At 38.1% G+C, this 22739-nt stretch overlaps 1 protein-coding gene across 1 annotated transcript in view; it reads left to right on the plus strand.

Annotated features, from left to right (window-relative positions):
• Window positions 1–18498, plus strand: part of LOC122814935 — a 548294-nt gene extending 529796 nt beyond the window's left edge. The window contains exon 12 of the mRNA XM_044087196.1: window positions 18381–18498. Coding sequence (XP_043943131.1) covers window positions 18381–18498 — 118 coding nt within the window. The remainder of the gene's footprint in view (window positions 1–18380) is intronic.
• Window positions 18499–22739: the final 4241 nt, after the last annotated feature.

Consider the following 22739-nt stretch of genomic DNA (forward strand, 5'->3'; position numbering starts at 1 on the left):
ATTGAATGTGAATAAGAGGTAGCAGCTTTTCTGGTAATTTAAGTACTTTAATGCATTTACTAGAACAATGTATAATTTAGATTTATTGAAAGAAAGCCAGTGCACTTTATCCTAAGGCTAAAAGTTAATGTCTTCTGAAAGCATGTAAACTGATTTTCACATCTGAGAGGACAAGAACAGACAGCAATTATTGTAAGTAGGAGCACAGGCTTTAACATGTGCTTTAACATGGATAACCTTAATTTTAGGTTAATTAATACCAGTGGGTGCAGCTATTATTTGGAATAATTTTTCCTATCAAGCAGATAAACTTTATTATTTGAATACATACATAGTTTTGTCTGTTTCTTTTGAGTTAATAGTTAATGGGTGTGCTCTGGGCGTGTTTATTTATTTGAGGAATTTTATTAAAACAAAAAGTATTGTAATCTGTGGCATAGGGTCAAATAAAGATGACAAGTTGCAATTGTATGAAGGGTCAACCTACCAAACATTAGTGGGTGCATGCAACACAAAACCTGGAAACAGACATTTAAAAAAGCTGTCATATATAATAGGTTGGAATAATAACATCTTATCATAATGGCTACACTAATATTTTGGAATGTGAATGGCCTCACAGTGGGGTGGTGGGGCAGTCGCAGTAGGGGGCAGCTGCAGTGGTGCAGTTGTTAGTGGTGTTGCCTCACAGCAAGAGGTTCTCCGGTTCAATTCTTGGCTGGGGTGCCTTCAGTGCGGAGTCTGCATGTCCTCCCTGGGGTCATGTGGTTTTCTTCTGGGTGCTCCGGTTTCCTCCCACACTCCAAAGACATGCAGTAGGTGGATTGGACACTCTAAATTGGCTGTATGTGTGAGTACATATACAGCTGAGTGGCATGGATGAATTACTGTAGCAGGGCTAGCCATCCGGCAGTGTAAACCTTGGCACGAGATGATGGTCACTCTGAAGTGACAACTCAACCCCATGTGCAAAATGGGGAAAAGGGGTTGAAGATGGATGGATGAATGGCCTCACAATATAGACAAAAAGGTAAGAGTATTAAATTATATCGGGCAACGCAGAGTGCAAATAACAATGCAACACGAGGCACATTTTGAAAGAAGTGAGTTTGTGAATTTGATAAAGAAAGGATTCTGGATGGATATGCAGCAGAACATCAGGAACAAACAAAATGGGGAGTGTTTATACTAATAGCTAGAGGAGCTCCAACAGTGATAGAAGAGGGGGAAAAAGGGATAGTAATGATAGATTTGTGGTAGTAATGGGCTACTGGCAAGGGAGGAGGATTATGCTGGAATGTATTTATATTCCATCTAAAACAGCTATTATGGAGCTTTCAGCAGAAATTATTACTTACAGGTGGAGACTGGAACTTGATATGCAACAGTAGGGATGTATCTGTAGGATCTAGATGGGAAATATAGCAAAAGAGGGCAGATTTCTGAAGATCATTATGAAAATATGTGGTATGGTAGACAAGAATTCAGTAACAGGAACTCAGAGAGAATGCATATGTTATTTCTTCAGGCACAATAACTGGGCTAGATTAGACAGAAATTATATTTCACATGAGCATGTGCATTTAATTGAAAGCTTTGACAAACATTGAATAACTCTTTGAGATCATGAACTAATAACAACTAAGATAAAAATGCATGGTAATGAAGTACAAATAAGCCACTGGTGTTTCCCCACTTACCTGTTAAAAAGAGGAATTTAAGAAATGGGTAGTAGAAATTATTCAAGAGTTACTAGGGGTCTAGAAATTTCTTCAGAAGTTATAGTTAGTGAGTGGGATGCAATGACAGTGGAGTTTATAACAGTGTAGAAATAAAAGAAAAAGAGATAAGGTTAAAAAATAACAATAATTATTTACAGGGTCTGACAAAGGTCGAAATATTGCAGAATAACTGGGATCTCACAGAACAAGAAGAGGTACAAATGCAGAGTGCTAAAGAGAAAATAAGGAAGTATCTGGATAGTATGCATGAGTCTAAAAAGATTGCTGTTAAGCAACTTTTTCTTGCTAACTGTGGAGCACAACAAATTTAGAAGAAAAGCTTAGGCAACAGAAAGTAGAAAGGGTTGTTGTCAAATTTAGAGGTTCTATAACAAGAAAAATAACCAGGGATTTTGTAGAGGTATTAATAAAGACATTTTGAAAAATTTATGAACAATTGTATAAAGCAGAGGAATGTGGAAATCAAGAAAAGAGCACAAATGGAAATATTTATGGAAGACTCAGGTATGCCAAGGTTAGAGGTAGATGGAACTCAACAATTATCAGTTAAGATAAGAGGAGATGAGATAAAAATGGTGACAGATAATCAATCTGCAAGAAAGTCTCCAGGAATAGATAGATGGTATTCCTGTGGAAGTTTGGAAGTTTGGGAGTTAAGTGGAAAGAAAGTGCTAAAGATCTGGAAGGTTTTGTTTAACAGTATTTTAAAAGGAGGGGAAGCACCAACATCATGGAAGAAAGCAGTGGTGGCTCTAATACACAAAAATGGTAAAGTCCAATCAGACCCAGCTTCGTATGGGCCCATTTTAATTTTAAATAATGATTACACAGTGTTTATGTCTATAATAGCTAAAGGATTGGTAAATGTGTTGCTAAAATTGACAGACATTGATGAATGTGATATTTGTAAAGTTGAGAGGAGGCAAACATCAATAACATTAATAGGATAATGATAATCCAGAGAAAAGCAAAATGTAAGAAAATATTGCTGCTGTTGGTGGATCTTGCTGCAGAAAAATCATTCAGCAGAGTAAACTGGGATTGTATGAATAGGTCAATGGAGGCATCTGTATTCCCTCATAAAATAATAAGGTTAATTAGAAGGATATATGATGGATTGGTGGCAAAAACTAAAGTGGGAGGGTTCCTCTCTGATAAGTCACATCTGAACAGAAGGACCAGGCAAGGATGCCCTCTTTCCCCTTTCTTATTTGTGTTATATTTTGAGAGATTGGCAAAGAAAAAAAGGTACTCAGAAATTCAAAGATCTAATTGGTATGGTAATCAAGAAAAGTCGGCTTTATTTACAGACAATATTATTTTGTACCTAATAAAACCAGAAAAGAACATTTCAGTGTTGTGGGACATTCTCAGACAGTTTTAAGTCTTTTCAGGATATAAAATTAAAAAAAGACAAAACAAAGGCTGTAGCTGTAAACCATGTTTCAACACATAAATTGGTTCAGCAATACCCATATTTATGGGGACATGATAAAATGAAACATTTAGCATAATGGGTTAAAACATTCTGTTATGGCAGCTAAAGATATGTGGGAAGAGATTCGACAAAAGATAATACAAAACTGATCAACTGGAAGCTCTTGGTGGATATGAATAGCAAAATACAAGCAGTGAAAATGTTTTTAGTCCCTTTGTTTTTATATACAGGTCAGGCATATTTTTATCAACTAGAGGAGAAATTGTGGGCAGTAATTGCTAAAGAGTTGAAGGATTTTACCCAGGAGGGGAAGAGGGCAAGGGTCAAATGGTGTAAGCTGATCCTTCCACTAGAACAAGGTGGTTTAAAATAACCGATTTGAAGGGATATTTTAGAGCTACACAGTTAAGTTTCATATATATATATAGCACAAGCAGAAATCTGTAATTCACAGTGGAAAGGGATGACGATGAAGCAGGGGTAAATTCACGAAATAAAGAGAGACTGGCATCTTGGATGCAGATCTTTCAGGAGAATAACAGCCATACAGAATATTTTATTTATAAAGCAGTAGAAAGTATTCTAAGAACCAATCCAACACAAGAATGTAGAAAGAAGATTCTGCTGGTAGGGATGGCTGCAATTAGGGGTACAGAGAATAGGCAAGAGGGGGCTGGAATTTACTGGAGAAAACTGGCAAAGGAGACAAGATATTGGGAGCAAATAACTAGCGAGGGAAAGGTAATGGAATGGGAAGAGGCCAAGACTAGCTTCCCTATTAGGGACTGATATCAGAGTATAGGCAAACGGGAAAGGGATAGGGGAATCCTGAGTGAAAGACTTGCTCTGGCAGAGTTATCAGTTGAATCTAAAACACAACTTGCTGTTAAAAAGGAATAATTAGTAGGACATATAAAATATTCCACAATAACTATAGAAATCAATCATATGAAGTTAGAAAAGATTGGGAAGAGAGAGACTGGATAAGCAGAAGGAAACAATGGGATGACATATGTAAGATTCACAAATATGCAAAAAAGTCTAGAAGATTTAGTATTTTTGCTTGGAACTGTTTGCATAGATATTTTTATACCCTAAGCAAACTCGAAAGAATTATTCTGGAGGTAGATGGCAAATGTTGGAAGTGTGATGGGGAAGAAAGTAGAACATATGTTTTGGGAGTGTAATGAGTTTGCATACTTTAAAAATTCCCTACAGAGTGCTCTGTCAGAAATATTAGGTGAGCAAATGGATGTAGCTAAGGAAATTAGTTTTTGAGCTGGGATACAGAATCTGAATTGCCTAGACATAGTAATACCTTGTTAAGTTTAATTCTGGTGGCTGCCAAAAAAACAATCATTAGAAAATGGAAATCAAAGTCTAAACCAACTGTATTTGAAGCAGTGAATATTGTAACAGAGAAAAAAGAATTGGAAGTGGGATCTTTAAGAAAGGGTAGGAACAAATGGCATAGAAAATGAAAATTATGAGAACAATACATGCCGAATAATGTTTTAGAGGGGGAAGGAAGTTTAAGGGAAGTTTGGAATTGATCAATTTATGTAATGCTGAATTGATGATCTTCTTTCGGCTGCTCCCGTCAAGGGTCGCCATAGCAGATCAACTGTTTCCATTTCTTCCTGTCCTCTGCATCTTGCTCTGTCACACCAAGAATTGATGATAATTGTATAAATATATGTGTAATGTGTAATGTTTATAACTGTGAACACGTTAACATGGTTTGTTTAAGCAATAACCCATGTCTGGGTGTGGGTAATGCTAGATTTACCCACGGATGGTGTGGTTTGGTCATGAGGGCAAAGCCCAAGTGGCCAAAGACAACTGTGGGTAAATCTAGCATTACCCACACCCAAACATGGGTTATTGCTATTATACAATGACATTATTTAAGAAAAAAAATACTTACTTTCCTTAAATAATGCCTTTGTATAATACCTGCGTGGTGCCCTTCCACAGTTTTCTGCTATCCTGGGGCTTTTTCTGATGTACTGCGCATGCGTAAACATTAAACGAGTTTAACATAGCGAGATATCTTTAAAAAAAGCAATGGAGAAAGGAATCTCTCCTTTCCCTTTTTTAAAGCTATCTCGCTATGTTAAATGAGTTTAACATAGTGAGATATCTTTAAAAAAAGCAATGCTGTTTTTTAAAGATATCTCGCTATGTTAAACATATAACATAGCGAGATAAGAGCAACCGAGATCTTCCATTCTCTATTGCTACCTAACAGAAACAAAAAAAATCAAGACTTATACTAATGGAAAAAGTCCGGGTGACTGGAACTTTTTCCATTAGTATAAGTCGGATTTACAACAGGCATGCTGGTTGGGCTGGCGAATCAGCGTGCACATTATGGAATACTAATCGGCAATCATTGTATAATTTCTTTTATATAAATGTATGTGATAATTCAATAAAGTTGTTAAAAAAGAAAACTCATACCAGTGTTCAAAAAATCATAAACTATCCTTTTCATCAGAGTTATAGCTGATAAAAATATCAATAGATGAAATGTAATTGCATCACTTTTTTTCCAGCCATTTGTGATTAGGCAAAAGGATAGTTACACCACTTGTATGATGCCTATAAAATTATATTCAATGTCAAAGAACCTCCTTCCATTAATACTGAATCCATCACAGCTAAATAACTGAGTCTGAAGCACTGACATATATTTCTTTTACCTACACCCCCAGACCACACTTCTAAATACATAAATATACCAACTACAAGATTGTATTACATTGAGGATAAGCAGAAATTTTTTATCACCATTGTTCTGTGATCTTGTGCGATAACTAATATAGTGTAATGGACTAATTTTTCATATATTTTAATGCACCCAAATATTATCTTTTTCATTAATACAATCAACACATTGATACTTCAGTTCTAGTTACCTCTAACAGTTCACCAAATAGCAGTTAGCAATTCTTAATACAGCTATTTTTATGTTTCAGTGAAATGAGCCTGGATGAAGTAAAATCAATGCTGTCTGTCTTATGAAATCTAATTCTTCTTCTTTCAGCATATCCCAGTTAGGGGTCAACACAGCAGATCACCGTCCGCTTATGATTGGCAGTGGAGTTTTTTATGGTGTCGAGTTGCCAGCCCAGTGCCCAACCTTCCACAGAAGGCACACACATGCACGTACTCACACCTAGGGCCAATTTACTGTGTCCAATCCACCTACAGCATGTCTTTGGGATGTGGGAGGAAACTGGAGTACCCAGAGGAAACCCATGTGACCACAGGGAGGACATGCAGACTCCACACAGAAGGCACCCCAGCCGAGGATTGAACCGGAGAACCTCTTGCTGTAAGGTGGCAATGCTAACCGCTGCACCAGCATGGCCGCCCTCTGTCTTGATGAAATCTGATTCACTGAAATGCAGGGAGGTATATGTACATGGACACACACACACACACACACACACACACATATATATATATATATATATATATATATATATATATATATATATATATATATATATATAATATACATATATATATATATATATATATATTGCTTTCAGTGCCAGGTATAAGGGCAAAGCTTTTACATGGAGTAACATAAAATGACTTTGTGTTGTTATTGATTTTTTTTCGTATAATGTTTTTTGGCCAATCAGTTTTTGTATTTTTTCCTGATAAAGCAATGATTGATACACATTGGCTTGAGGATTTTTTATGAGCTCACACATATACATACAGGCATGTTAGTATAATGACTGTTTTCTTTTCATGCTATAAAAAACATCAAATATATCAGAAGTCTACTTTGTGAATTGCAATTGAGAGAAGATTATATCTGAATATATCTCTAAATAATATTCTGAAATAAAACAGAGTTTGATATCCAAGAGACGTTGTGCTTGTGTGCTTCAGTAGCACCTTATGATCTAGTCACACTCACATATGACCAACATCAGGACATACACATGGCTAGACAAGCAAGCTATCACAACTGGAAGTGCATGTTCTGGTTGTAAGAGAGCTGGTTTTGACCTTAGCTCAGACTCTGGGTTCTTTCTAGGCTGAAAATGTGTATTTCAAAGAGGTATCATTTAATTTAATTTAATTTAGGATATCACTTTTAGTAAATGACAGAACCTCATTTCCTTACTTTAGTACCTCTGTTTAATAAAGCAGGTGTATCTCCTTTAGTTCATATTGGCTTGGTTTAATTTAGTTTATCTGTTTAATAAAGTGCTCATTAATAAAGTCTTTATTTCTTTACAACTCAGTACAAGCAGTGTAGCAAACATTACAAAATACACTATCAAATATGACTGATGATGTATGTGCTGTGTGTGTGTGTGTGTGTGTGTGTGTGTGTGTGTGTGTGTGTGTGTGTGTGTGTGTGTGTGTGTGTGTGTGTGTGCATGTGTCTGTGTGTCTGTACAGCAGATACACAGTAGATACACTGCAAACAGATAAAAATAATTGCATTTAATGCAAAACAGGGAATGAGTAAACACTCAACAAGGAAGACTGTTTTTTCCTTCATAGTATCAGTAATGAATTATTTGGATTTCTTTTTTTAGATGTAGGTCACCTGAATTGCATCTGTCTAAAGATATTTATAGCAAGCAGTAGATTAACAGACCTGTTTATAGCAAGCAATAAAATAATATTGGTGTAGCCATGTAGGATGGCCTCAAATATATTTATCTAAAGGAGGTTCACTCCCCTCCCCTCCCTCCTTTTCTTTAATAACATTGTATAATAAAGACACTTGGAATTTTTTACTGGTCTACCTAGCAACCCACTCAGAAGTATACAAATGAAACTGGAAGCAATAAATAAAACTAGGAAAACAGTTGTGAACTTCATTTAAAACAATGGGGGAAATTCGTAAAGGTTAGCACAAAGTATACACAATATAAATGTCTCAAAGTATCCTTTTTGAATTCAGAGACAGCCCTAACGTGGTGCTTTTGCACAAAGACATGCAGTACCTCATCAAGCTGTGCTAAACGGTAATGAAGCAATCCAGGGGAGAGGGGCATGCTTATTAGCCATGTGCTCTCCCCCCACCATCACTGTCTCCAGGAAGGCACCTATGTTCTGAGCGATTCACAGAATCTCTTGGCCTTGTAGATTAACACTGCCACTCTCTGCACATCGCTGTAGTGAACATCATCAAAGGGTCAAGTTCATTCACTGTGGTACAGGTAAGTAGTGGAGAGTTTATTGGTAGGGCGGAGTTAGGAGGTGTGTGCATGAGTGTATGCAAGGGGGCTATATGTGTCAGTGTATGTGTGTGTGCGTACTGCATGGGTGCATGGGAGATAGCACCAGGGAGGTAGTGAGGGATTAGATTAGATATATGCATATATGTGGGTAAATAGGTGAACGTGCTTGTGAATGCCATCAGTTGGTGAGGGGGCTGTTTCATAAGTGTATCTGTGTGTGCGTGAGCACGCGCACGCGCACGTGTGTGTGTGTGTGTGTGTGTGTGTGTGTGTGTGTGTGTGTGTGTGTGTGTGTGTGTGTGTGTGTGTGTGTCTATGCATGTAATGACTTTGTATGTGTACATTGGAGTGGGTCTCATTCTTCCACACACCCCTACACTAAATGAACTGAACCTGCAACATTGGGTGGTGGGAACCACTACACACCAGGGGTAAATCTTAAAAGTCATGCTTGAGGGAAATTAGACAGAATAAGAATCAGGAGGTGGGGGGAACAACTAGACACCTGGAATTACCATTACTTATCATGCCTTAATGACACTTAACCTCACAGGGATCAGGGAGAATACTAGTCGCCAGGGATAATTCTCTCATGCCTTTGTGGCACTTTAACAGTAGAGAGATCTGGGGGAGCAATAGAGACTAGGGAATACTTAGCAAGATATAACATGAGAAACTCTAATGTTTGGCATTAATGTGTGATTGCAGTCTTCCTTGATTTACAAGGACAGCAAAAGGAGACACTGGGGACAATCAGACAGCTCAGGGACAGGTATGGGGTCTGTGGTGTGTGTGTGTGTGTGTGTGTGTGTGTGTGTGTGTGTGTGTGTGTGTGTCTGTGTGTGTGTGTGTGTGTGTGTGTGTGTGTGTGTGTGTGTGTGTGTGTGTGTGTGTGTGTGTGTGTGTGTCTGTGTGTGTGTGTGTGTGTGTGTGTGTGTGTGTGTGTGTGTGTGTGTGTGTGTGTGCGTGTGTGTTTGAAAGTGTGTATTGTGTGTGTGGGAGAGTATTTTTATGATGCGATTGCCAACACTGTTGACTATCGCAGCAAGAGATGATTTAGACTTTGTGGTAGTTAACATGATTCAGAGACATGCAAATTACATGGTCTTTTTCTCACTGGGGCTAATGTGTCTCTGGATCACAAATCACTTCATCATGAAAATAGTGTCGTTTTATCATGGCTGTACAGCCCAGGCTGAGGATCTTAATGAATCTCAAAAAAGCCAAACAGTTGCAGAACAAAGCTTAGTTCATTAAGCCAATGCTGAATAAAATATGAAATAAACCAAGCAATGCCAATACTAAACAAGTGTTTAATAAAACAGAGCTTTCAGGTCAAACAAACCCTTCATCAGTGTATAAAATACTAACACATACTAACCATATTTATACTATAAAAATCACACAGCCATTAATTATTCAATTAAACAATTAACCATCCTGCTTAAGAACAATAATATAGCAATAACCCACGCCTGGGTGTGGGTAATGCTGGATTTACCCATGGTTGGCGTAGTTTGGTCCCGAGGGCGAAGCCCGAGGGACCAAACAAAGACAACCGTGGGTAAATCCAGCATTACCCACACCCAGAAGTGGTTATTATATTATAATGACATTATTTAAGAAAAGAAATAATTACTTTTCTTAAATAATGGCATTGTATAATCCTCTTTGCTGCCCTTCCGCAGCTGTCTGGTGTTCAGCGGCAGTTCTGATGTACTGCATGCCTCACGCAGTACATCAGAGTTGTGGGCAAAAGCAACGGAGAACGCAAGATCTCCGTTGCTTTTACTAATCTCGCTATGTTAAATGGGTTTAACATGCGAGACAGCTTTAAAATAAGCAACGGAGATCTCCGTTGCTTATTTTAAAGCTGTATCCCCTTGTTAAACTCATTTAACATATCGAGAAAGGTTAAAGCAACGGAGATCGCAAGATCTCCGTTGCTTTACCGTCGCTATGTTAAAGGAGTTTAACATAGCGAGACAGCTTTAAAAAAAGCAACGGAGATCTGCATTGCTTTTTTTAAACCTGTGTCGCTATGTTAAACTCTTTTAACATAGCGAGATAGTTTATACTAACGGAAAAGTCCGGGCGACGGACCTTTTCCGTTAGTATATTGAGGGATTTACAACGGGCACGCTGGTTGGGCTGGCCAATCAGCATGCACGTTTTAGAGGAGGCATTGTATAATGAAAATTTTAAAAGCATAAGTCTCTATTTCAAACACATTTGTTTATATCTTAGTAATGGTTTTAAAGAAACAGTTTGATTTAAACCCGGTAATACATCTGCACAAAGGCGTATTATCCATTGATATTCCTTCATCTCAAGTTGATTATTTAAATCTCCACCTAGTACATCTTTATATATACTCTATCTATCACTATAAAAGAAAATTTATGTGCATTACCATATTCATTAATATGTTTAGCCAAGGAGTTGGTATCAGTCTTTCTCCTTATTTCTGAATGGTGCCCAGTTATTCTTTCCTTCAGTTTTCTAGTTGATTTCCCAACATAAAATTATTGACATCTATTGCAGGTAGCCAAATGTATTACATTCGCTGTAACACATGTTGCTGAACTTGAAAATGCATAGTTCTTTTTTGTTATTGGATGTTGAAAAATATTATTTTTATTAATAACATCACAGCAATTACAGTTGTAGCAAGGGAGGGCACCTGGTTTGACTGTTGTTACCCCACCATTCTTAACACACATGTCCTTATAATATAGCTTCTGTTTTAAATTCTGGCAGTTTCTATATGAAAAACTGGGCATCATACCAACTATAGGACATAATTGTGGTAAAGATGTTAATATACACCAGTTATTATTAATAATTCTTCTTACCTCAGAAGTAGCTCTATTACATGTTGTCACAAAACGTAGGTTACCTCTATCTGGGTTTATATTAATAATTTCAGAGGAAGCTTCCATTGTGTTCATTGAAAAGTAGGGTTTTATACTTTCTTCCCTACAGCCCAGAACATACTCCATTTCCATATCTAAGGACTCATTATTATAGTCCCTTTCCATGAATTCATTCTTCAATTCCTTCATTTGTTTCTTACAGTCTTCTATAGAAGTATTGAGTCTACTAATCCTAATAAACTGGGCTTTGGTGACACTCAAACACATGGGTGGCATGCATGCTGCTCCGATGAAGGAATTTATTCCTATGGGTTGGTTTTTTATAAACAGTAATTTGAATTTTAGTCCCATCAAATAAAATTCTCACATCCAAAAAGTTAATACTAATTTCTGAACATGTCATAGAAAAACGTAAGACGTCAGTACTGTTATTCAAATAATTTAAAAATATATCGAATTCATCCCTTCTACCGTGCCAAACAAAAAACAAATCATCTACATATCTCTTAAAACAATGAATATTCTGAAAATACTGCAGTGGACTATGATATATAAATTCAGTCTCCCACTTATCCAGTACTAGATTGGCATATGTATTAGCAATGGGAGTACACATTGCTATACCAGACATTTGGTGAAAGATTCTTTCATTAAAAACAAAATAGTTATTATCTAATACTAACTGAAGTAGTTCAGATATAGTTTCCATTTCAGTATATTTACAAAATGTATTATCTAAACAACTATTGTATGTAAAAAGTTATATACGGCATACTGCTGACTTTTTGAAAAATCTTTGTAGTTGGTTTATGACATATAAATCCCTTGGTACTATAAGTAAGTTTTTGATGGTGACTCTTGACATTCAGTCACTTGTTACTGTCATACCTAACAACTATGGTATAGATGCCATAAGGGACCTTTTAGTAAAAAACGGGCAATATTCCAGTAGATTTCGTGAAACTATATGTGAACTACTTCATGGTAGCCCCCCATGTGTTTAAGAGTATCACCAAAGCCCAGTTTATTAGGATTAGTAGACTCAATACTTCTATAGAAGACTGTAAGAAACAAATGAAGGAATTGAAGGATGAATTTATGGAGAGGGACTATAATAATGAATCCTTAGATATGGAAATTGAGTATGTTCTGGGCTCTAGGGAAGAAAGTATAAAACCCTATTTTTCAATGAACACAGTGGAAGTATCCCCTGAAATTATTGATATAAACCCAGATAGAGGTAACCTACGTTTTGTGACAGCATATAATAGAGCTATTTCTGAGGTAAGAAGAATTATTAATATTGGTGTATATTAACATCTTTACCACAATTATGTCCTATAGTTGGTATGATGCCCAGTTTTTCATATAGAAACTGCCAGAATTTAAAACAGAAGCTATATTATAAGGACATGTGTGTTAAGAATGGTGGGGTAACAACAGTCAAACCAGGTGCCCTCCCTTGCTACAACTGTAATTGCTATGATGTTATTAATAAAAATAATATTTTTCAACATCCAATAACAAAAATGAACTATGCATTTTCAAGTTCAGCAACATGTGTTACAATGAATATAATATATTTGGCTACTTGCAATAGATGTCAAGCATTTTATGTTGGAAAATCAGCTAGAAAACTGAAGGAAAGAATAACTGGGCACCATTCAGAAATAAGGAGAAAAACTGATACCAACTTTTTGGCTAAAAATATTAATGAATATAGTAATGCACATTTTCTTTCAGAGTGATAGATAGAGTATATAAAGATGTATGGGGTGGAGATTTAAATAATAAACTTGAGATGAAGAAATATCAATGGGTAATACGCCTTTGTGCAGATGTATTACCGGGTTTAAATCAAACTGTTTCTTTAAAACCGTTACTAATATATAAACAAATGTGTTTGAAATAGAGACTTATGCTTTTAAAATTTTCATTATTGTTCTTAACCAGGATGGTTCATTGTTTAATTGATTATTTAATGGCTGTGTGATTTTTATAGTATAAATATGGTTAGTATGTGTTAATATTTTATACACTGATGAAGGATTTGTTTGACCTGAAAGCTCTGTTTTATTAAACACTTGTTTAGTATTAACATTGCTTGATCTTAATGAATCCTCGGAATGTTTAGTAAATTATCTTCTTCATTAAAGCAAAACAGTAATAAAATACAGTTTACTGATATCAGCAAGTGTGTTTAAGCTGACAGCTAGTTTTCCATTGCACTGACACACATTTATCCTGTCATTTAAATGTGCCTTTCATTTCCCATCTTTGTTTGAGGAGGGATTTTCTCCTTACCCTTATAAACTATATATTACTTATTTGAGACTGCAATATCTTAAAATTAATGCCAGTGTTGTGGAGAAATTGGGTATTGTTAGAAAAAAGCAATTTAATTAAATGTGTGTTACTGGCAAGATTTATTACTCTGATATAACATTTAAGATGTAGACTATCAGCAACTCTTGAGAAAAAAAACACATTTCTACTTCAGACTTAGGTAAGTCATGCCAAGGCAGACACAGCATCATACCAAGAACGTGCAGGTCGCAGGTATGGTACAGGACAACAGGCAGTAGACTTAGGTAGGCGTAGAAAGGTTCAGAGACATGTTAAATGTCAGACATTCAGAGTAAGGCAACAGAAACTGCAGCTTCATCACGTATGTCACTAAGATACTCATGCAGGTGTAGACAGGAACAGCAGATGGCTGCTGGGCAGGGAAGGTGCTAAGATCATAAGGAAGAGACAGAGTGTGTGAGATAACAGGCCTGTGCTGTTGATTTTATAATATCCCTTGAAAGACTTTGTCAGCTTCCCCCTTTGTCAGGCAAGTTTGTGTAATCCACCTTCACTACCCATAAATCAATTCTTTCTCACTTTCCACTGGCCATACCTGATATAGTTAGCCCAATATTCTCCTCACTAGGTTCCCTTGCCTATCCTTTCGTCTGACACCCTTAGCACACTGTGTTCCCACTACGGACTAATAGCTATAACATAATGAATACCTTAGCTCTGCTTTTCCAAAATGTCTTTCTTAACTCACAGGGTCTTCCTCAAATAATCCTTATATTAACATCAGTCATCTCATGGTCTGTTTAAAGAAAGTCATTCACATCATGTTACATTGTCTTTATACCTTGTCAAGCACCCTGAACCATGTATTATTATGACCTTTATAAAAATTAAATTCAGCATTTCTCCCGGTCAACAAATGTAAAGTAAAATAAATAACAATGCTAGTTAATGTAAGTTAAGTGTTTATGTCGGCAGCAATCAGGCAGTCCCTGTTTCCAGCATATTTTAATCATGTTGCATGTTGCCCTTTGCTACAACCACACAAGTCATAAATGAGTGACTATATGTAAGTTCATTGTTTATTTAACTTATTAGTCCTAACCTGTAGTTGCCATGTCTATAACTGTGTTAGGGAATGGGTTGTTATTTCCTGGAAAAATGGTTCACAGATTAGCAAGATATAGTTACCAAAATGAAAACATAAATACAAATGACAGCATACCAATTTGAGACTGTAGAAAATAAAACAGGATCTGTATGATCAAAATGGCATTGTCATGTGCAGAATGGAGGATTAACTAGTCCAAAATACAAAGTGCTTAAATTTGTTTTTAATAAATCAATTAACCTTGAACTCGTGGCCAGTTCCATTTCCTCATTTTGCAATCGAGTTTTTTTTTTTTAGTTTTGTGTTTGGTTCTTAGTTGGTGTTAGCATATTAACCTGCCATGGAGCTTGAATTGTAATGGAGATAAAGGCCAACATTATGTTATACTCACTAAGCACTGCTTTTGCTGTTTAAATAGTGTAAAATTAAAAAAAAATAGAAATCTGTGTGTGTGCGCATGTGTAAATGAAAGTGGGAGTGAGATCAATGGAGACATTATTTTACATTCTCTAAGCTGCGCTTTTGCTTTTTAGTGAGTGCAAAATTAAAATGGTTAAATAAAAAATGCAAAAGTGTGTGTGTGTGTGTGTGTGTGTGTGTGTGTGTGTGTGTGTGTGTGTGTGTGTGTGTGTGTGTGTGTGTGTGTGTGTGTGAGTGATAGAGTGCTTAGACTTTAAATACTTACCACACTTATATTTTGGATGTAAAATACTTCCTCCAACAACACTTACATATTCTACAGCAAGTTTGAAACATTAGGCAGACAAACTATTTCACATCAACAATATTTAAAAAAAAAATATATATATATATATATATGTGTGTGTGTGTGTGTGGGTGTAGTAATTAAATCAATGAAAACAAATACAAAACAATTTAACAGATAGCCCATTCTGTAAACGCAATAATGCCCTCCAGGATGTGTGTTATTAAGTAAATAATGCCCTTCCAGGGGTGTAGAGACCCTCTGCCTGGGGTGTCTGTCCTCAGCACTACTTTGGGTGGGCATTATTGCTTGCTTTCTGTCATTCATATAACATTCATTCCATATATTATAACTTGCAGCTCAGATCATAATCCATAAAGTCACTGTAAACATATCTTTTGAATATGAGTTGCATAAATAAAAAGAGATATGTCTTGACTACAAAACTGCAGCAAGCATATGGTTATTGAATTTTGGTATGAAACTGCCAAAAAGTAAATACAAAATGTGGATGTATATGAGGTAAATGTCTAGCAAGTTATACCAGTATTGCTCAGCCATCTGTGCTTCTGCCTGGTGTTTTTTTTTTTTTCCTGCCCCCCCCCCCCCACACACACACACACACTCATTGGTTACCTCTGAGGACAACTCTCCTCTTTGGACCACACCTCCCCTTGGGGAGCATTCTTTAGTCTTTCAGATGTGTCTCAGTAAATGGTCTACACACAACTAAATGAAGCAAGCGGTAAGAAGAGACAGTCTTTTCTTTTTTTTTTTTTTACTGTTTAGCATGAGGTGTTTCTCTAGGATTGTAGTTAAGTCCTTCTTTTCCTTCTAGACAGTACTTGGGCAATGACTCTGAGAAAGAACTTCAGCGGTTTGTTTGCTAGCCAGGTAAGTAAACTGGTCTTTTCATTCTCAACCCTAACCAAATGCGCAGATGTGAAGCATAACTAAACTTATCTTCTAAAACAAGACAGACAGGATGACATGAGACCAGGGTATAAATACCTGTGATACATGTACTTCTCTGCAGACGAATAAGAGGTAAATGTCTAGCAAGTTATTCAAAAAAAAAAAAAAAGAAAATATAATGAAGTTCTCTTCAGCTAGTGGTCCATAAAGCTCCATTTGTAGTGACCTTACAAAATAACATTAACTGATACAGTGGTCCATATTTTACCGATTTTTTTACATCTCTGACATTTACTTTTTCCCATTCTGCACTTGTTTTGATAATTCACTCTGGTGAAAAGGCACTGGTTATGAATTAAATCACATTTTTGTGTCTGTAAGATTCCAACTGACAAAGGTCAAAGGTTTTCATTTAGGATAGCATGTCTTGGGGTATTTAATTTAAACAGTAATAGAAAATCCTTGTAACTACAGAGCTGACAAACAATAATGTAGTCAAGGAAAATGAACCAAAAGTGATTTAATTTACACAACTAATTTACTCAGGGATCAATATAGCCCTGGATTTTATTTTATTTATGGTTTCATGAAGTTGTACTGGCCCATTTTTGACAAGGCTAAGGAAATCTGTTCTTGTTTATTGATCACTTACTTATTTTTGTAACTCCACTTTTGGAAAAATTATAATATTAATTAGTTTTCATTGCCTGCTTTTCAAGTTAGTTCATGGTCATAGAAAACCAAATCCTATCACAGCAAGCAGTAGCTATATGGTAGGAAGTTACCAGTAGTTCTGTTAAGATTGCATGGTCAAAACCATATTCTTCCAGAAATTAGGTAATATACCATATTACAAGTTAGATGTGTGTACAGCACTAGGTGTTATGAGAACAGAAGTAAAAAAGAAAACATCATGAGAAAACGTTTAAAGCAGTGTTAGCATGACCAGTAGAAATTGGCAAACCAGAGTTCTTTTCTTGGGCTAACAAATGAATGAAATTGTGCTAAGAGTTTTTATATTTTTCAACCATATATTTCTACCTAGTGCTTCTTATTTTATGTAAAGATGCATATACACTTGGAGCTGGTTGTTGAAGTCTGTGAGAGCTGTCAAGGCTTGCTATAGCTAAAAAGGATTTTCCTGTTGTCATTGTTAGTACATTTTCCGTACCACAAATTCTGATGGGATCATTGTAACTATCACTTGATTCTAGTGCTTTGTTGAAAGTTATTCAGAGTGTCTGTTTTTCCCCCATTTGTGTGCCCTGCAGCTGCCCATCAGCTGCTCATCTGCAAAATGTTTCCATAAGTATCCCTGGTACTAACCACCAGGGCTGGGATCGCATCAATGGCAAGTTGCACAAGGGAAGTAGAACAGCTTCCAGCATAGCATACAGTTGGCCTGCATTCCGTGGGACTCTCTTGAGATCCCTTAACTGGGCAGAGCTTGTGCCATCATGTGCATCACCACACATTATGTCAGTTGTGGACCCTCATCTAATGCCATAGATTCACTGGCAGTCTGCTCCATGATCATGGCATATCCCCATCACTTGGATGTGTATTTATCAAACTCAGAAATCCCACCCTCACTCCTACTGTGGATGAGCCGGCAAAACTGCTTTCCTACTTCTCATTCCCTGGTTCTTCCAGTACCAGAATCTCTAGTTGATGTTGGGTTATCTGGGTCGCAGTGAGGGCTCTATCCCCCTACACCACAGAGCCAGATAATAGTGACAGTTTTTGATTGCAGCACTGAGACTCTTATATTTTTAAGCTTGTACTACTTTCTTTTTAAAAATAGGACTTCTATAGTACTGCAAACAACTACAAATTAGCAATAATTTGGTCACTAACCACTAACTACCTTCTGTACAGTTAATTCAAAGGATGGCATAGCCTTGTAGAAGAAGTGGTGTGGCAAAACTGAGTCCAAATTCATACTGTTTCAGAATATAAATTACCACTGTATAAGATGACAGGTAATATTAATACTGCAGAAAACTACATCCTGAAAAATAGTTTCTTAAATTAATAGAAACATAAGTGATTTCTTGTTTCACCAGGTTTAACAGACGACCATTCACCAGCTTTTCTGAAGGTCTGACTGCATTTGATGCACAGATAAGACTTTTGGAACACTGCCAAGGACTTTTCCTGAAGTTGCTGGCATCTTTTCAGTAAGTGCTTTATTCAAGTACTATTCATTGCATTAATTATCAGGTTGAGAATTTGTTTTTTACAGGAACTGACAGCTTTTTGTTTGTGGAGTGTTGTTGACCTGATGAAACAATAGTCCTTTTTCGATGTACACAAAATGCAGTGCCTATAGCATTTGATAGGTAAACATTTGGATATCCCCCTGATCTCTGGATGTTCTTCGTGTTTCACTGTTGCAGTCATTATATTTGGGTTATCTGCTTTCAGGTAGCCCTCAGTCGGCCTGATTATCAAAGTCTTGGGTCCTGCTTCAGTTGCTGTCTCATCTTCCATGACATCAGGTAGTCAGGGGTAGCCAATGCCATTACATCAGTCTTTTTTGCTGTGCGGTGCCCAAAGCAGAAGCAGTTCGCAAGTGCCAGTCGGCCGACTCCTGAAATTTTCATTTTTGAGTTTCAGATCTGAAGTCTTCAATAAAGCTAAGTACCCCGTTAGGGATCCTATTTCTTGATCTAAACCGATGTCAGTAAAAGTTAACAATTGTATTACTTGTGGAAAGCAAATACTTCATAAAGATTTTCATTCGTACTGCATTCCTTGCTTAGGCCCAGACCACGACGTCCCTCACTGTCGGTGTTGTCCTTATTCAATCCTCAAACTATTCATCATCAGTTCATTTTCACATCTAACTATTTTGGTACTCGGTTCACTTATCCAGAAGTGGCTTCGGTAAGCCACCCGACAGCTGACATTCCAAAAAAATGCAAAGATAAAGACAGAGACAGACTGCATAGGTCCAAAGCTACTGACAACGCTTCCATTAAGCTAGTCACCAGTTCATCGGTACTCAGTGAGGCGCTTTCGCAGCCCCTGATACCCGCTACTTCAGATTCGCAGGCCTCTACTGAGACCCATTCGGAGTCTGGTATACCGCCAGATGCTTCTTCGACTATGGAACCTGCGGATGTCTCTACCTTGTATGGGTCCGGAGCCGCTGTGCAGGCACCGGCTTCTGAGGGTGTATTCAGGCCTACTGACTTGCATATTAAACCGACACCATCTTCTTCAAGGCCTAAAACTCAATCCACGCCTAGAAAATCGATGCCCAGACCGCATGGTCAGGCCCCTATGCCTAAAAAGCAAATGATAAGAATGGCTGAAGACTTTATTACTCTAATCAGGGGAAGCCACCCTTCTCTCTCTAAGAGACCCAGAACTGATTTTCCTTCTGATTCTTCTGATCAGGATTCTGAAATTTCTGTTTCTTCTGATGACCAGGATTTGCCCTTATTTACCTATGAGGATTCTGATGCAGAGGACTCCATTCCCTCTGCTTCCCCTCCAGAAGATTTCTCTCTTGGTGAAACTTTGCATACTCTTAAGGAGCATTTCCACTGGGAAGGTCAGGATTACTCTGACTCCAAAAAGAGGCTTAGGGAATTCTTACTCCTACCTCAGCCCAGGCCTTTAGCTATCCCTCCTGTACTGGACATTGTAGATGATGCCTTCTTGGAATCTAGCCTGGCCCCAGACACTTTACCTCCAGCTCCCAGGAAACCTGACAGGTATTACAGAGTCCCTGACTCTCACAAGTTCCTCTTTAAGAATCCTACTGTGGATCCAGAGACAATTTCACAGGGACCCATAGCCGGCCTTAGGCATAGGCCAACTAGGCGGCCGCCTAGGGCGCCGCTCTAGCAGGGGCACTTTTCTAGTAAACTGGATGGTGTAAATAGACCAGGATGGGGGCACCAGGTGGTGTTGGGGGGCGCTGTGGAGCCCTTTTGCCTAGGGCACCACTTGACTTCAGGCCGACCCTGCAGGGACCCAAAGGCATTAATGCTACTACTGCCAAAAACCCTACCCCCTCTGATAGAGATTCCAGGGCCCTGGAAAGATGGGGTAAGAAGGTATACACTTCTGCTACTTTGGCCATTAGGGCTTTAAACTGCCAGTTTCATGTGTTAAAGTATCAGCAGCATATTACTGGATTACTTAAACAGAAAATGATATTGATTCCTGACTGTGCTGAAAATAAAGAATTACAGGATTTAATGCATTCTGCTGAACAAGTTGGTAAACATACTTTGCAATGTGGTTTTGATTCATTAGAGGCTTCTTGCAGGGCTGCTGTCACTGGGTCTGTACTTAGAAGGCATGCTTGGCTTAAGGAGCAAAATTTGCTAGATCATGTTAAAGCTAAATTACTGGATGTTCCCTTAAACCAAGACTGTCTGTTTGACAACAAAGCAGAAGTAGTACTTAAAAAGATGGAGGAAAAAGATAAATCTATGCAAACTGTTAAATATGTCCTGCAAGTACAGCCTCCCAGATTTAGTAGGCACTGGCCTTCTAAGAATTGGTCCTTTCCTGTCTCTTCCAGGGCTTCTCAGTCCAAACCCAGGAACAGCAGACCACCTAGGTTACGGTCTCAAGGTACTCACAGGCCTAAGCAGTGGGGGGGCTCCCACTTCCAAAGCTGGAAGTAGTAAGACACCCCCCTATGGTAAACTGTCACAATGACTTAACCTTAAACCTTCCAAGCCCTGCTCAACTGACTGTTCCTTTAGAGGGAAAGATTGCACTGCATGCAAAAACTGGGAACTCATTACCCAAGACAAATGGGTTTTAAATATAGTTTCCCAAGGATACAGATTCCACTTCCACTCCTTACCAGCCCCAAACGGTTGGCTGGACCTACCCCCAAATCAATGGGCAGAGGCTCAAAAGCAGGTTCTCTCTCTTCTAAGTATCAGGGCTATTCAACCTGTCCCAGAAGAGGAATGGGGGCAAGGTTTTTACTCAAGACTTTTCCTGGTACCCAGAAAAGACAATTCCTGGTGTCCTATCCTGGAGCTGTCCATCCTAAACACTTTTTTGGTAATCCCAAAATTCAAAATGCTAACTCTTCATCAGCTGCTTCCCATGCTAGGCAAAAATGCCTTGTTGGCAACATTGGATTTAAAGGACGCTTACCTACACATCCCAATAAGGGAATCTTGCAGAAAATACCTATGCTTCAGAGCAGGCTACATGCACTATCAGTTCTCTGCACTGCCCTTTGGCTTATCTACTGCGCCCAAGGTATTTACAAAGTGCCTAGTGCCAGTCATTGCATTCTGCAGGCAAAGAAATATTCAAATATACCCATACCTGGATGATTGACTAATTCAGGCAGAAAGCCAGGACATACTATTAAATCTTCTGGCATTTGTAAAGAAACTACTAACTTCACTGGGGTACACCATAAACGAAAAGAAATCACACCTAGTACCCTGCCAACAAATTATATTCCTGGGAGCAAGCTTGAATACAACTTCCCAGATAGCCTACCTCACGCCATAGAAGCAAGTTTATTTGACAGCCTATTTCAAACTACTGGCCACAAAGACCCAGCTATCTGCAAGGAAAATACTGCAAGCCCTGGCGTTCATGGCCTCCTGCATTCTACTAATTCCATATGCAAGACTACTACATATGAGGAAACTACAATGGTATCTAAAAAGCCTATGGTGTCAACATTCTCAGGACCTAGAATCAATGATTTCTATCATTCCTTGTACAAGAACAGAGTTTCTTTGGTGGTCAGAAGCCTGCCACCACAACAAGGGGCTGACATTCACTGTACCCCCTGCTGCCCAAACCCTAACAACAGACACATCAGACTTTGCATGGGAGGCTCACTTGGCAGGGCAGTGCATTCAGGGCAAATGGAACCAGAGTCAAATGCACCTGCATATCAGTCAAAAAGAAATGTTAGCTGTACAGAATTCTCTGACAGCCTTCAAGGACCACATTCTTCCAGGACAATTATTGGTAAGGACGGACAACACCACTGTCATGTGGGAGATAAGCAGGGGGGAACCCACTCATGCCCTCTCTGCAGACTGGCCATGGCTCTGTGGAACACAGCCTTGAGCTAACAAGTGCACCTACAAGCTCAATTCCTGCCAGGCAAGCTGAATACACTGGCAGACAACCTAAGTAGAAATCTCATGGACCCACACGAGTGGAAACTGGAACCAAAGATATTCAACATTTTGAGAAACAAATGGGGGAGCCCAGAGATAGACCTGTTTGCCTCCCCTCAGAACTACCAATTGGCTAAATTCTGCACAAGGACTCCCCACAGACAAGCTTGGAAAGTGGATGCTCTGTACTTCACCTGGAAAAATCTATCAGTGTATGCCTTTCCCCCTCTGCCTATCCTCTCCAAAGTTCTACTAAAGATCAAACAGGACAAACCAAGGACAAAAGTCATTGCA

This window comes from Protopterus annectens, chromosome 11.part0, assembly GCF_019279795.1.
Source record: "Protopterus annectens isolate FY-2018-M chromosome 11.part0, PAN1.0, whole genome shotgun sequence".
Taxonomy (NCBI): Eukaryota; Metazoa; Chordata; order Ceratodontiformes; family Protopteridae; genus Protopterus; species Protopterus annectens.